Here is a 15,000-nt window from a genome sequence, read left to right as displayed (position 1 = left end):
AGCCACGCGTTTGTGGGAAATGCTGTTTGTGTGTGTGTGTGTGTGTGTGTGTGTGTGTGTGTGTGTGTGTGTGTGTGTGTGTGTGTGTGTGTGTGTGTGTGTGTGTGTGTGTGTGTAAGAGGAGACGCATGTACTGCTGTGGAGATGCTGTTGTTTCTCTGGTGTGTGTTTTGATTGAACCCCTGTTAGGAGGAATCAAGACCACATGAGGAAGAGGAAGCACTCTTTAAGTGGTTCCAAATGTTGCCCTGTCACTTCCCTCTCTCTCTCTCTCTCTCTCTCTCTCTCTCTCTCTCTCACACACACACACACTCTCTTCCTTTCTTCCTATTCATCCTTCACTCAGGCTCATTCTCTCTCGATTCACATTCAGTCCTTCTCTCTCTGTTGTATTCATTTGCTCCTCCTCTTCAGGTTCTCCTTCTATACCTCCTTTCATGTCTCCCTCGTTCATGTGTCCGCCTCACCTCATATACCTGTCTTCCTCTCTGTCTGTCTCTCCTAATTCATCTGCATTCACTCACTACTACTGCTTTTCACCTGTGTGTGTGTGTGTGTGTGCATGTGTGTGTGTATGTATGTGTGTGTGTGTGTGTGTGTGTGTGTGTGTGTGTGTGTGTGTGTGTGTGTGTGTGTGTGTGTGTGTGTGTGTGTGTGTGTGTGTGTGTGTGTGTGTGTGTGTGTGTGTGTGTGTGTGTGTGTGTGTGTGTGTGTGTGTGTGTGTGTGTGTGTGTGTGTGTGTGTGTGTTCAGATTCATTCGGGTACACTGTTGGTGAGTGTGTCAGGCACTGTGATCATGTATACACCAGCACATTTCCAGCAAGGTGTCGCGCCCCCCCCCCCCCCCCCCCCCCCCCCGTTCTAGAGTACCAAAGCCATCTGTAGAGATGTAAACGTTCTTGTTATGTTTGAGATGTGAATTTAATGGTTTTGTTTTCCCTCCCCCATTTTTGCTTTGCTTTTCTAAGACGATGAGGCCCTTGAATGTGGTATGTATTCCTTTGTTGTCTCTGTGTGCCATGACTGGTTGTTTAATTCCACTCCTGATCCCCCTCTCTCTCAGTAACTCTCAGTAAGTGCTATTCATCCCTAACTCTAACTCTTGCGCTGTGTTATTCTCCCCCTGGCTCGTCCCAGCGGAGGAGGCTGAAGGTACTGGCCCTCACCATGCCCCCATGTTAACCCCTCACCCATCTGCTCTCACTGGCTGGGAGGCTGTTGGGTGGGGAGGGAGGGAGGCTGTTGCTGTGTGTGTGTGTGTGTGTGTGTGTGTGTGTGTGTGTGTGATGTGTGTTTGATAGAGAGGAAGGAAGTAGGTCTGAATGTATGCAGTCATGTTTGAGATTTGTGTGTGTGGCTGTGTGCTGGTATGAGAAAAAAGTATGTGTGAAAGCATTTATCCCAAAAATGTGTGTGCTCGTGGGGAACTGCTGGTTAGAAATCCTGTGTGTGTGTGTGTGTGTGCGTGAGTATGTGTGTGCGCATATGTGTGTGTGTGTGTATGTATGTGTGTCCATGTGTGTATATGTACGTGTACACGTGTGTGTGTTTGCGTGTGTTTGATGCAACAGTCTGAGCCAATGAGGGCATGGGCGATTAGTGTGCGTTTGAGCATAACCGTGAAACGTAGCGTAGCATAGCATAAAATAGCATGTGGGTTTACACCGGGTGAAGGGTCACGCTTCCCCCCTACCTGGCCTAATGGCCTCCCAGGGTTAGCCAGATGCTAACATCTTAGACATGCACATTCCTAAACCCCTCACCATCTCATTTAGTGACTGTAACATCACTGGCATTTTTGATCACATTAATTCAGATAACCTGCACTATGCGTACTGTAAGGCATAGATAAAGATGCATGGGGAAACTGAGGTCTCATTGCATACTGGTCTCAGAGTTTCTCCCTGCTGCTTTTATCATGGCATTACATGTTGCACATAGCATTTACATATTGAATGTTTCAATCTGATCAACATATGCTGGAGACTGGGTGAGTAGTTTCATAGGCCAGACTCAATTATTTTTTTCAGAAACATGTTTTAATCATAACTTACAGTATGCGCTCATTTGTGAACTCATCCCAGGAAAAAAAAAGAAAGAAAAGAAATATTTTGGTACACTGAGAATTGATGTTCTTGAAAATGCTTTAATGCTCTTATTACAGACTAGACAGGTCCCGCTACTTTTGCAGCAGCAGCTGCGCTGGTTTTCCGTTCCCATGTCCAGTGTGCCGTCAGTCACTGTCCCCTCTGGCCTCTGCCAGTGTTCGGAGGGGTCACCCTGCAGAGGAGCCTGAAATTACAGAGCCCACAGTGGTCGGACTGCCTTTAGTGTTCCCACGTAGCTCAACCTGTGATCATTTGGTAGTTAGTGTGCTGGTGTGCTGTGTTTGTGATTGCAAACTGATTGGTCTGTGTGGAGTTGTGTATATGTGGTCAGCGTAGTGTGTGTGTGTGTGTGTGAGAGTGTGTGTGTCCAAGGGTGTGTCTGGTTGTGCTTGTGTGCTGAAAGATTAGATAATTGCATAGTTGTTCATAAAAGTCTAATTTTACAAGCTCACTTTTCTGTTGTCCTTTTGGACTCTTGCACTGTTTTTTCCCTCCTTTTGTCATTCTTCCTCTTGGTCTGTTTCTCTCTCTGTCTCTTTCTTTCTTTCTTTCTTTCTTTCTTTCTTCCTTTCTCTCTGTCTCGTATTTTCAGAGGACTCAGATTCTGGTTCTAATTTAAGTGGACAGAACATAGGTGAGACTTTCTCTACTCTCCTCTCTGTCAGACCTCACTGTCTTCCATACCAGTTGTCTGTACCTATAGACAGATGTGTGTGTTGTGTGTGTGTGTGTATGCACACACATGCATAGGTGTTTTTTGTCCAAGTAAGAAACCGTTGTGTCATGTCCTCCGTAGTCTGTGCTGGACCAGGTGTTTGTCCCTACTTCTTTTGCCCTTCTTTCTTTCTCCCTTTTTCTTTCTTTCTTTCTGTCTCCCTCTCTCTCTCTCTCTCTCCCTTGTCCCTCCATTCTGTGTGTTGACTGAAGTGTACTCGTGGCTTGTCCAGACCATCTTGTGGTTGCCATAGTGTCCAGTGCTGCTTTGATCAGGATCCCTTGTGACAGGTCCTGGGCTCTGATCATTCATGTTCCCTGGTTGGCCCCACAGTGTGTGATCGGAAAACCCTTGTGTCTGACTGTGTCTGTCTCTTCAACTACGCCCGTTTTGACATGGGCCACTTCCACAACACACACACACACACACACACACACACACATGCGCTCTCACACACTCATGACACACACAGCAATATGTCCCACATATTTATTGAGCTCTGTTGTGTTGCTAATGTGTGCTAATGTTAATAGCTTAAACTTGCCCATCCTTGCCCTTTCAGAGTGAACACGTCTTCAGATGACATACTGTACAAGTGGCCTCTTAAAGTTACCAAAGCACTCATGTGTTCCAAGTTGTTCTGGTTTAGTGACTGCTCTGTCCCACGCTACAGTGTGTGTGTGTGTGTGTGTGTGTGTTGTCCAACATGCTGGCATCAGCAGGCCGCTCCATAAATAGCGCTCTGTGAATGTGGGACAGGCTCAAGTCCCACACGCAGGGCTGTCTGGAGGCTGCGCTGCGCGGCCCTGGTGTTGTGGCGCGGCGGCCCGCCGTTGATGTGGTCTCCTGCGAGGACCCGAGGCCGGCTCTGGTGGTGCCCGCGGGCCGGGCAGGGCACGGCTGGGCTCGGCCGCTCCACTGTGTGTGTGTGTGTGTGAGTGTGTGTGTGTGTGTGTGTGTGTGTGTGTGCGGGGAGTTGTTATTACCGCCGCTGCACCACCAGGCAAATCATAAGTTGTAAGCCCCATTGCCACACCGCAGACTACACGGCCTGCGCTCCTCAGACCCGCTCCACTCTCTCTCTTTCCCTCTCTCTGTCTCTCTCTTTCCCCCTCTCTGTCTCTCTTTCTCTCTGTCTGTCTCTCTTTCCCTCGCTCTCTCTCTCTCTTTCCCTTGCTCCGTTCTGTCACTCTGTTTTTATTTCCTTTTCTTTCAATCTCGGTGTCTCTGCTAAGAGTCTTCATTTTTCCCTCTTTTTCCTCTCTTTTTCCTCTCTTTCTTTTGCCTGCATCCCTTTATCCGTCTTTTGGGTTCCAGGTTCTCTTTCTCCTCATTCCGTTCTCTCCTTCTATCCTCCCATCTCTCTCTCTCTCTCTCTCTCTCTCTCTCTCTCTCTCTCTCTCTCTCTCTCTCTCTCCCTCTCCCTCTCTCTCCCTCTCCCTCTCTCTTTCCTGGTCTGTTTGTGTAGGTGTTTGGGCAGTGCACTGCTGCACTCATGTGTAGCCTGTGCCTCTGGCTTGTGTTTTGTTCTGTTCTGTGTTGCTGGACGGCAGTGGGCTCTGGTGATTTCACGGACGGTCCAGTGCTCGTCCCAGTGTATAAATATGAGCCTGTGAGTCAGTGAGCCCTGCCACACGCAATCAAGGCTGACCACTCTAGAAACACAAACCTTTACAACACACACTCGCCGTCTCGCTCTTGCACTCGCGTTCCCAAGCTCCCTCCTCCACTGCTTACCATCCTTTTCCAGGCACACGCATTCATCACACACACACACACACAAACACACACAGGCACACACACACACGTAGGCACACATGTGCACGCTCGCACGCACACACACACACACGTAGGCACACATGTGCACGCGCACACACACACACACACACGCATGCATGCATACACAAGCACACACACACACACACACACACACGCACACACAGACGCACATAGAAACATGCAGAGTTTAAGTGCCTAGGCCATCTGCATGTGTGGACATCCGTGCTGCTGGGCTCTGGGTCGTCTGAGTCGCTCCTGTAACAGGAGCCTGGCGGGGGAGAGAATAAATCTCCCCTAGAACAATCAGCTCTTTGGAGTGTCCCTCACACACACACTCACACACACACGCACACACACACATGCACATGCATGCACACAGATGTGCATTCTCCCATTTGCAAGTCTGATTTCAAGTCGTCCCTGCTGCTGCTGGTGTTGGGGAGGAGGAGGCGCAGATGTGGATTGGGTTTCTGACGGGGGTCTGGGGGCGGCTAGGCTGTTACTGTGATCTGACCACGCATGTACACACACTCACACACACAAACTCACACACACACACACACACACTTGTTTGTCATCGTGTGTGGTGTGTGTAGTGTGTGTAGTGCAGATGTGTGTGTGTGTGTGTGTGTGTGTGTGTGTTTATATGTGTTTGCTGGGGTGTGTTGGGGGGTGGGGGTGTGCTCTGCGTTCTTCTCTACATGTGTATGCTGTATGTGTGTATGTATGGATGTGTATGTTGGAGATGTGTACCATGTGGGAGGTTTGGCGGTCCTGAGAAGAGGCTTTAAGGCTCAGCTCCCCCAAGAGAGGACCCACCGGAGATGGCAAAGACATTAAGAACCCCCCCATCTCCTCTCTTCTCCTCCAGAGAACCACTCCTAGTCTTCCTCCTCCTCCTCCTCCTCCTCTTCATCCTCATCCTTCAGCACGGCCGATCCGCCCCCCCCCCCCCCCCCCCCCCCCTCTGTCCGTCCCTGATCCCGGCGAGCCTGAAAGGCGATCCCGGGCCCCGGCGGCTCAGAAGCATCCGGAGCGCGTGGGCCTGGTGACACGTCCCATCAGTCTGCTAATCCCAAGCAGCCCCGAGGAGCCCCCAAACATCCGGGCCAGCAGAACACCACAACGGCAACACCGCACTAATAATTAGAAAACAGATGAAGAATTTTGGGGAGAGAGGGAGGGGGAGAGGGAGCGAGAGACAGAGATAGAGGGAACGAGAGAGAGAGAGCGTGTGTGTGAGAGAGAGAGAGAGAGGGATGGATGGGTCAGAGGGGTTTGGGAGACAAAGCTGGGAAAGCCATCAGCTGCTAGAGTCCAATTAAGGAGAGAGTGATGGAAAAGCGCACACGTGTGCAGAGCGGGAACCAAAAACACGCTCGCAGCGTCCAGCGCTGCGCTAATCCTCGTGTCCTCAGGTGAATCACAGCAGGCTGTGGAGACACCTCCAACCACTCCAACCACACCACCTCATCCACCCACCCACCCCACCCCACCCCAGCCCCCTCCACCCCTATCCACGGTGCTGAGCGCTGACCTGGTTGGCTGGACGCGGGTGGGTGAGTTTCACTGCTCTCGGATCAGCACCGCTGCGCCCAAGTAAGCTTAATTGAAATTAAAAAGCAGCTCGTAAACAGGCCCTGAGGCTGATGTCAGGCCTGTGACATACAGATTTCCACTGAGCTGCAGAGTGTGAACCACTCGCTGGGAAGCTGGAGTCGGAGGTGGAGGTGGAGGTGGAGGTGGAGGTGGAGGTGGAGGTGGACATGGAGGTGGAGGTGACGGTGACGCGGAGTAGGTTGAGACAGGTGGAGACCGTGCCAAGCGGGCCTGGGCTTCCCTGAGCCCTCAGGATGGAGGTTCCTATCAGATAGGCTGAGAGAGGGAGAGAGAAGGAGAGAGGATAGAGGATGAGAGAGAAAGAGGAGGGAGAGAGGGATAGAGAGAGAGAGAGGGTGAGAGGGTGTGCAGACCTTTTGGGTTAAGAGGTGACTGACCAGATGTCTTTAGCAGCTGACTCAGGGTCACGTCGGGGCCGTCAGTGTTTCCACATGTACAGTGCTAGTGTGTTATCTTTGGGTGCACACGCACACACACACACACACATACTCATATAAATCCACAGAAGGATATTGCATATCACATCTGCAAAATAAACATAAAAGATTGCAGAATGTGGAGCTCAAGATTGCAGAATGGGAAACACACACACACACTTACGACACATACACGCGCACACACACACACACACACACGCGCACACACACACACACACACACACACACACACACACACACACACACGCACAGAGACTTTCTTAAATTCTTATAAACATGCACTTGGCATACATAAACACACTTCCTCACCATGACACACTGACACACACACCAGCAGACTCACACACATTCTCTCACACATTGCACTGATGTTGATAGGCTGTGTGATGGAGTGTGTGATTGATGAGGCAAACAGGCAGTGAGACAGACTTCAGTCTGGCTTTTCTAGTCCTGGCGTACAACAGTGTCTGCCTAATGGTTTGTGTATGTGTGTATATGTTTCTGTGTGTGTGTGTGTGTGTGTGTGTGTGTGTTTGTGTCCTTCACTGCTCCTGACTCAACATTCCTGCGTCTACAGAGCTTGGGGATAAGTCAGAGGGGAAAAACAAATACCGCTCTTCGATACAACCCCCCTACACACACACACACACACACACACATTCATCCACCCACCCACCAGCCAAGAGTGGTGCATTGTGGGTGACTAACATAAGCCCCAAGTGCACGTTCCACAGCCAGCACGCTCCCCACATATGCTGCAGGAGTGGAAAGAAAGAGATGCCGCTGAGACCCCCCCCCACAACACACACACACACACACACACACACACACACACACACACACACACACACACACACACACACACACACACACACACACACACAGCCCCCAGCTAAGCATAATGGCTTCTGCACAACCTGGAGCGCAGGCTCATCCAAACGCACATAGTTGACATATCAGAGCAAAAGACACACCAGCGAGCTGCTGCTTTCATCATCCATCTGCCATCATCCACCTCACAAGCCACCGCCTCCACTGCAGGGGCGGACATCTCCACACTTGGAGGGGGGGGGGGGGGTGGGGTATTGGGGTTAGTAGGATGATAGACATGCTGAAATCTCTGTGGGTGAGTGGGAGTGAGTGAGAGAGAGAGAGAAAGAGAGAAGGAGAGAGAGAGAGAAAGAGAATGGGAGAGAGGAAAAGTGCTGCTTGTAAAAAGGGGCTGTTTGTCTCCCCCCAGAGTGGCGTAATCATGTTCAATACTCTTCCCATTCCTGTGGCCGGCCATCAGAGGAGCCCCGGGCTTGTGGGCAGGCCTGCTCTGGAAAAGCGGCCCAAGGCGCTGTTTGATGCTGGGGGTCTCCCGGGGGAAGTGCGCAGGGGTGAGGGGGAGGCGGAGGGGGGCGGCCCGTGTTACCCATAAGGCCTTTGGCAGATGCTTGTTAAAAGTGCGGGGACAGCTGTGTGAAGGCCACACGACCGCTGTCAGAGAACATCCCCACACACCAACACACACTCGCGCTCATTCACCAGCTCTTTCTCTGCATCTCCCTCACTCACTCACTCACTCAGACATTCTCGCTCTCTCACTCTGACACACACACACACACACACTCACACACAAAACACTAAAACACATAGCTAGCTAACAGACATTCACATGCAAGTTGTTTCTGTGGCTGTGTGGATGTGCTGTTATGGCTTTTTAGTCAAAAGCTTCTATGGGGATGATGCTAGTTTTAATGTCCGTGATGTAGATGTCCTCATCGGGCAGAACCACGTGTTCATGTGCAATGGGTCATAGAGAGGAGAGAGGGGTGCATCATAGGACCCCAAAGAGTCTGGGATCAAGCCCAAGCCCAACAAGGCTGCCAGTCACACAGGCTTCTGTTCGTTTGGCCCACATGGACATTCCAGTCGGAGGGAATTCCAGCACTTCCTGCTCATTATGCACGTGTCAACCAATCACGGAATGTTCTCATGCGTCTCTCCTTACACAGCAACCAGGAGAGCGTGCTTGGGTCTCTGGGTTGTGTTAATGTGTGTGTGTGTGTGTGTGTGTGTGTGTCTGTGCGTGTGTGCGTGTGTGCATGTGTGCATGTGTGCGTGTGTGTGTGTGTGTGTGTGTGTGTGTGTGTGTGTGTGTGTGTGTGTGTGTGTGTGTGTGTGTGTGTGTGTGTGTGTGTGTGTGTGTGTGTGTGTGTGTGTGTGTGTGTGTGTGTGTGTGTGTGTTTGTTTGTATGGAGAGGGGGTGTTCCTCTTGCTTTCTGGTGGCCAGTCTCTGGAAAGGTTTAGCGTTGGGCAGTACAGGTTGAGTACAGGTTGTTGGTGTGTGTTCTCATTGCTATGTGTGTGTAAATGTTTGTGTGTGTGCGCGAGTAGGCCTTGGGGCCTCAGATGTGCGGCTGTGAGACATTATCGGTGTGGAAACTGGGCAGGCGTAGCTGGGCGGGTGGAGCAGTGTGAGGCGGTGCGGTGTGGAGCGGTGTGGTGCGGTGTGGAGCGGTGCGGTGTCTCTGGCGATGGCGAGCTGGGGCAACAGCGCGTGTCCTTCCGTGTTTACACTCCGCCTGCCGCGCTCTCTCTCTCTCTCTCTCTCTCTCTCTCTCGCTCTCTCTCTCTCTCTCTCTCTCTCTCTCTCTCTGCTCTCCACTCGGCTGGACGCTTTATCGCCCCGCTTTTTCCGTCTCCCATTGTTTTACTCCAGCGCCGGAGTGTGTGTGTGTGTGTGTGTGTGTGAGTGTGTGTGTGTGTGTGTGTGTGTGTCACGCTGAGAGTGGTCTCCGCTGGCGCGGCGGGCCAATTAAGCGGTCAGGCTTGGTTGCGTGCGCTGATGAGCTGCGTGTTGAGGGACCCCGGTGTGGACACGTGGCGGTGGGGGATCCCAACGTTCCCCCAACGTTTCCCCTCCGCCGGAGCCAGCAGCAGCACCGGGCCGCTCTCATCAGGCAGGGGAAGAGCTCAGGTGTGGACGCTGGCCAGCGGCGGTCACTCATCCTCTTACTGGCAGGACGGTCAGTCTGCCTTCTCTCTCCCCTCTTCCTCTGTCCCTCCATTCCTCCCTCTCTCTTTCTCTTCCTCCCTCCTTTCCTCTCTTCCCGTCAGGGCGGACATGTGAGATAAGCGTATCTAAATTCCCCCAGTTGCCAAATTGCATACATTACCAGATTGCATCCATATCCCAGATTTCTGTTCTGCTGCATTAAGACCAAAATAAAAAGGCCTTATGACAAAAAACAGGTCCAAGCCAAAGAAAAAAAAAAGAAAGAAAAAATCAGATGTGCCTTTTTGCGCTCTTTTTCTCCTTTCTGGAATGAATTAATGTCCGGGCCTTTTGCTTTTAATTCGGCTTCCATTAGTAATGCAGAAAATGGGGCTGGGAGTGGGGGCTGGGGGCTGTGTTTTTGTGGGTGTGTGTTATTGTCTGTATGCGTGTCTGTTTGTGTGTGCATCTTTGTGTGCGTGTGTGCTTGTGTGTGTGTGTGTGTGTGTGTGTGTGTGTGTGTGTGTGTCATTGTCTGTATGCGTGTCTGTTTGTGTGTGCATCTTTGTGTGCGTGTGTGTGTGTGTGAGTGTGCTTGTACATGTGTGTATGTTTTTTGTATGATTAGGCCTCTTTGTTTTCACATGTGTGTAAGGAAACAGGTGTATTTGTGTGTGTTTCTGTGTTACCTGAGCTGATGTTAAGTTAGAGGGCTGGCAGCCTGTGCTTTGTGCTGTGTGTGTGTGTGTGTGTGTGTGTGTGTGAGAGCTGTCGGAGCGGGTTAAGCGCTCGCGAGCAGAGCGGCGTGTAGCGGCCCTTCAGGCTGACGAGTGGTGACGGCTGCTGACCGGACGCAGCTGAGGCTGTAACAGAAGCCCGGCGCGGCCCGGCACACACCTGCCCCACAGGAGCACACAGCGGCCAGCTCTGCCCCCCCCTCACTCACCCACCCAGACGCCAGCTCTGCCCTCACTCACCCAATCAGACGCCAGGCCTCACGCTCACGCTGGCAGCACAGACACACGCCACCGACAAGCACTCTGGACATCTGCCTCCATCTTCTCCTCCACATTTATCCTCCATCCTCTCTCTCTTTCTTTAATCATCTTCCTTTCTTTCCTTCTTTCTTTCTGTCTATCGGTCTGTCTTTCTGTCTTTCTTTCTTTCTTTCTTTTCTTTTTTTCTAGTGCCTCTCTCACTCTGAGATTCTCTCTGTCTTTTGTCTTTTTCTCCATCTTCTCTATCCTCCCTCCCTCCCCCTTTTCCTAGCCCTAATTTCTTTGTCCTTTCTTTCTCTCTCTCTCTCTCTCCGCATCTCTCTCTCTCTTTCTCTCTCTCTCTCTGCTCACTCGTTTTCTGTGACCCTGCCAGACCGTACTGAGATCAGCTCCTTCACGGTACCAGAGACGCAGCCTCCATTTCAGCGTGCAGAATTTCCGTGCAGGCCGCAGGCACGACTGCAGCAGCGGCGGCGGTGGCGGGCCCTTCGTTAGCCGAGTGCCGTTCGGGGGAAGATGACGCAATCCATTGTTGCCCTCGCCCCGTTGCCGTGCCGCCGGGCCACTGACGGAGATGATTGCGCTCGCGTTCCCCCGTGCCTTGGCGGCGGTGGCCGGCGGCTGTGGCGGTGGCGTCTGCTCGTGAGCGAGGGGGGAGGGAGGCAGCCGGTCGCGCGACCGCACGGGCCCTCTGAAGCCCTCGAGGGCCGTGGCACAAGCAGAGGAGCCGGCCGCAAGCAGCCCACCACGGAACAGAAAACACAGAAATACACACACACACACACACACACACACACACACACACACACACACCGTCTGCCCTCAGTACTCCATGTTTGATGTAAGGGAATACTTGTGCGGGCATGCATACACACACTAACACAGACACACACACACACACAGATGCAGACCCCAGCGTGTTACAGGGCTTGACTTACGGCGTGTTTCATATGCTGGCCCATGTGGTCGCGCTGCGGCAGCCCCTTATTAAGGCAACACTGGAGGGGAGGAGGGAGGGAGGGAGGGAGGGAGGGAGGGAGGGAGGGAGGGAGGGAGGGAGGAGCGGAGGAATGCAGACGCACTCGTCCACTGCACATCTGCGTCGCTCTCGCGGTTTTCTCCGCGCCGTGGAAAGTATTAAAGGGGATTGGATCAGGTTCTGTTCTCCCCCTCTCCTCACCTCTCCTATTACTGCCCCCCCCCCCCCTTGCCCCCCCCCCACCCCCTCTTCTCTCCTCACCCCACAGCTCTGCAGCTGCCTTCATCTTCTCTTGGGCATCTTGCATCATTCTCCTCTGTGTGTGTGTGTGTGTGTGTGTGTGTGTGTGTGTGTGTGTGTGTGTGTGTAGTGTGTGTATTTGGGAGGGGGGCATATTAATTGCCATTCCTCTAAGTAGAACGATCTGGAAATGAGACCGCTGCTTTTCCATAGAGTCTGTACATTAGATGACTTGATTGGCTTTGATCTGCAGGTCACGTCGGGTCCGCATTTGTTTTGAATGTGCAACACTGCATTGGGGGGGGGGGTGCACAGCTTGACCTGCTAACTCTGCCTGTCACTCAAAGCAGGCGAGCGCCAGAGCCCTTTCCTGGAGCTGCTGGGCCAGAGTGCATCTCCAACATCAAGTAGCAGAATAAACCCATCATGCAATACCACTGCTCGCAGACTGACCCCAGACCTGAAAAAGATCGTAAATCAAACATTGTATACCGATGGCTTCCAACTGCTCGAATGAAAGAAGCAGGGGAAGTGAAACTCGGGGCAGACAGAGAAGCTGAAGGGGAGAGAAGGGGGGGGGGGGGGGGGGGGGATTGAAAAATCATCGTCCAGCAGTGTTGTCGATCGGACAGGCATGAAGGTGCTGGCAGGCCCTCGCGCCGCACGTCTCCCGGAGCCACGGAGCCTGTGGAAAAGCATGGTGCTCTTACAGCCCCAGCATCGGCACTCGCTCTGTGACCTCTGGAGAGAGGGAGAGAGAGAGGGAGGGAGAGAGGGAGAGAGAGACAGAGAGAGATTGAGAGAGAGTCAAACAGAGAGAGAGATGGAGAGACAGACTGACAGACATGAAGAGAGACGGACAGCAGAGGGATGGTAGGGGTCAGTGCTTTGAGAAGCTCCACTGAAGGACAGAAGGGGAGCTAGATCACGTTTCCGAAGCGCGAGTGAAAGCGAAGCAGGTACGCCTGGGGACGAGTCCTCCTCGAGACTGGACCCACGCCAGCTCAGGCCCTCAACACAGAGTAACTGAAGAAGAGAACGGCAGACTTAAAGGATTTGATTCACCCAGGGACGAGGGTAGAGGGTAGAGCTTTGGGTCCTGGATTACACCCAGTGAGGAAGCTGGTGACTAATCTTGTTTTCATACCTGACGAGCTTTTGACCGGTGTGTTTGTTCCCCCCATCTCTCTCTGCTGTGGTTTTCTATTCTATTACGTTTTCATTTCGCCCGCTCTGATCTGGAACTGCGCACTGGAACTTAAGCCCAGAGGGGCTGGCTGTTCTTCGGTGTGTGTGTGTGTGTGTGTGTGTGTGTGTGTGTGTGTGAAGCAATGCATATGCCAAAGCTGACCGGTTTTCTGTTCGGAGAGTCTGTCCAAGACTTGCGATGTGGTGATGTGTGTGTGTTCAAGCATGCATTACCTTTTTGCGAAAAGGTATTTTTCTCGTCCTCTAAACACAGTTTGAAGTCTGAGGTGAAGTCACGGGTAGATGAATCCTGAGAGAAATAGCCTGTGTTATTTTGTTATTCAAAAGCCTTTGATAAAGACCATCCCAAAGTACACAGCAAAGTCAAATCCCCTCTAACGCAGAACCAACATACTCACCATCACACACCCTGTCTGTGTTAACTGTGGGCTCATTTTGATGTTTGTGTGTGTGTGTGTGTGTGTGTGTGTGTTTCTTAAGTGGGCCTGAGGAGGAGTTTCCGTCTGAGCCGGAGGGATAAGAAGACCAACAAGTCCATGTACGAGTGCAAGAAGAGTGACCAGTACGACACGGCTGACGTGCCCACCTATGAGGAGGTGGCATCCTACCGCCGGCAGCATGGGGCCAGGCACAGACTCGTGGTGCTAGTCGGTAAGCGTGTGTTGGACTACTGTGTGTGTGTGTGTGTGTGTGTGTGTGTGTACTGTATCTGTGTCTGTGTTGGAGTACTGTGTGTATTTGTGTGTGAGTGTGTTGGAGTGTAGTGTGTGTGTGTGTGTGTGTGTGTGTGTGTGTGTGTGTGTGTGTGTGTGTGTGTGTGTGTGTGTGTGTGTGTGTGTGTGTGTGTGTGTGTGTGTGTGTGTGAGAGATTGTGTGTGTGTGCCAGTTCTCATCCCAGCGAGTGTTCTCCACCCAAGGCCCTCCTCTGAGCGCTAACCCAGAAAGGAGCTCCCGCCTCGGGGCTCGCCAAGCGCCTGCTCTGGTCCCCACCAGGGCCGCCGGAGTCAACAGCCCCAGTCTGGGCCTTTAATTCATATTTAGTGCCTCTCCCTTTTTACGGCGAGCCGCTGCAATTTGGGCCCCCGTTCCTCTTTGTGCTCATTCTTTCCCCCCCGAAGAATTGTTAACACTTATTTTCAAGGGTGCGACTTGTGTGAGCGGTCCGTCGCCGCGGGCAGCATTTACAAAGTGCGAAAGTCTTGAAAAGAAATTAACAAAATTTATTTTCATTATTGCGAGGGAAGGGAGGAGGGGGGGGGAAAGAAATGGAAATGGCCAAAGTATTGTGAAACCGGAGCGGCGCTGGGAAACGGGGCAAGGCGGCGCACCTCATGCATCTAAATCTCCCAGAGCGATGGGCCTAATAGAGCGGGGGACAAAGTGGAGCACAGGTTGTACAAACACAACATACCACACCGAGGAAAAAGAAAAGACGAAGGAGAGAGAGAGAGAGGGGGGGGGGAGCGGAATAAATATCGAGTGATTACGGCGGAGCGATACCTGCGCTCTCCCCCCTCGAGTCCAAACCCAATACAGACGAGGGCACGCCGGCCGGGGCTCTCGCAGCGCGCCAGGAAATCTGCGGCTTTTGATCAAGTTAATGGCGTCCTCCGCTCGTCTGAGAGCTGAAAAAAACAAAAAAAAAAGCACAATATGCCTCGATAAAGACGGCGGAGCTCGGGAAGGGTTTAACGTGAAGCGGCAGGCCAAATCGCAGGCCCCAGCTGCAGATGGACATTGGCGCGCGCTCAACTCCCCAAATCAAAGTCCCCGCGCTCTAGATGAGAAACCGCTGAAATGCATTTAGTGAACCCCAAGCTAATTTAGCAGCGTGTCATTCAGACTCCGTATCCCTTCCCTTCCCCTTTGGGCCGCTACCAACAGCTTGTCTATGGGCCTCCATCCGTCAGCCCCACGGAAAGGAATTATGG

At 52.3% G+C, this 15,000-nt stretch overlaps 1 protein-coding gene across 2 annotated transcripts in view; it reads left to right on the top strand.

The window, feature by feature from the left end:
• Positions 1 to 15,000, top strand: part of mpp7a (MAGUK p55 scaffold protein 7a) — a 127,156-nt gene that overhangs the window by 87,764 nt on the left and 24,392 nt on the right. Inside the window, exons 13-14 of one of the 2 annotated variants that reach the window (XM_062521079.1) lie at positions 970 to 990; positions 13,550 to 13,720. In XM_062521079.1, the coding sequence (XP_062377063.1) occupies positions 970 to 990; positions 13,550 to 13,720 (192 nt within the window). The remainder of the gene's footprint in view (positions 1 to 969; positions 991 to 13,549; positions 13,721 to 15,000) is intronic. The other variant, XM_062521080.1, reaches the window with a different exon arrangement.

The sequence above is a fragment of the Sardina pilchardus genome, chromosome 19, assembly GCF_963854185.1.
Source record: "Sardina pilchardus chromosome 19, fSarPil1.1, whole genome shotgun sequence".
NCBI classification, from domain to species: Eukaryota; Metazoa; Chordata; class Actinopteri; order Clupeiformes; family Clupeidae; genus Sardina; species Sardina pilchardus.
This window is presented reverse-complemented; position numbering and strand designations above follow the sequence as displayed.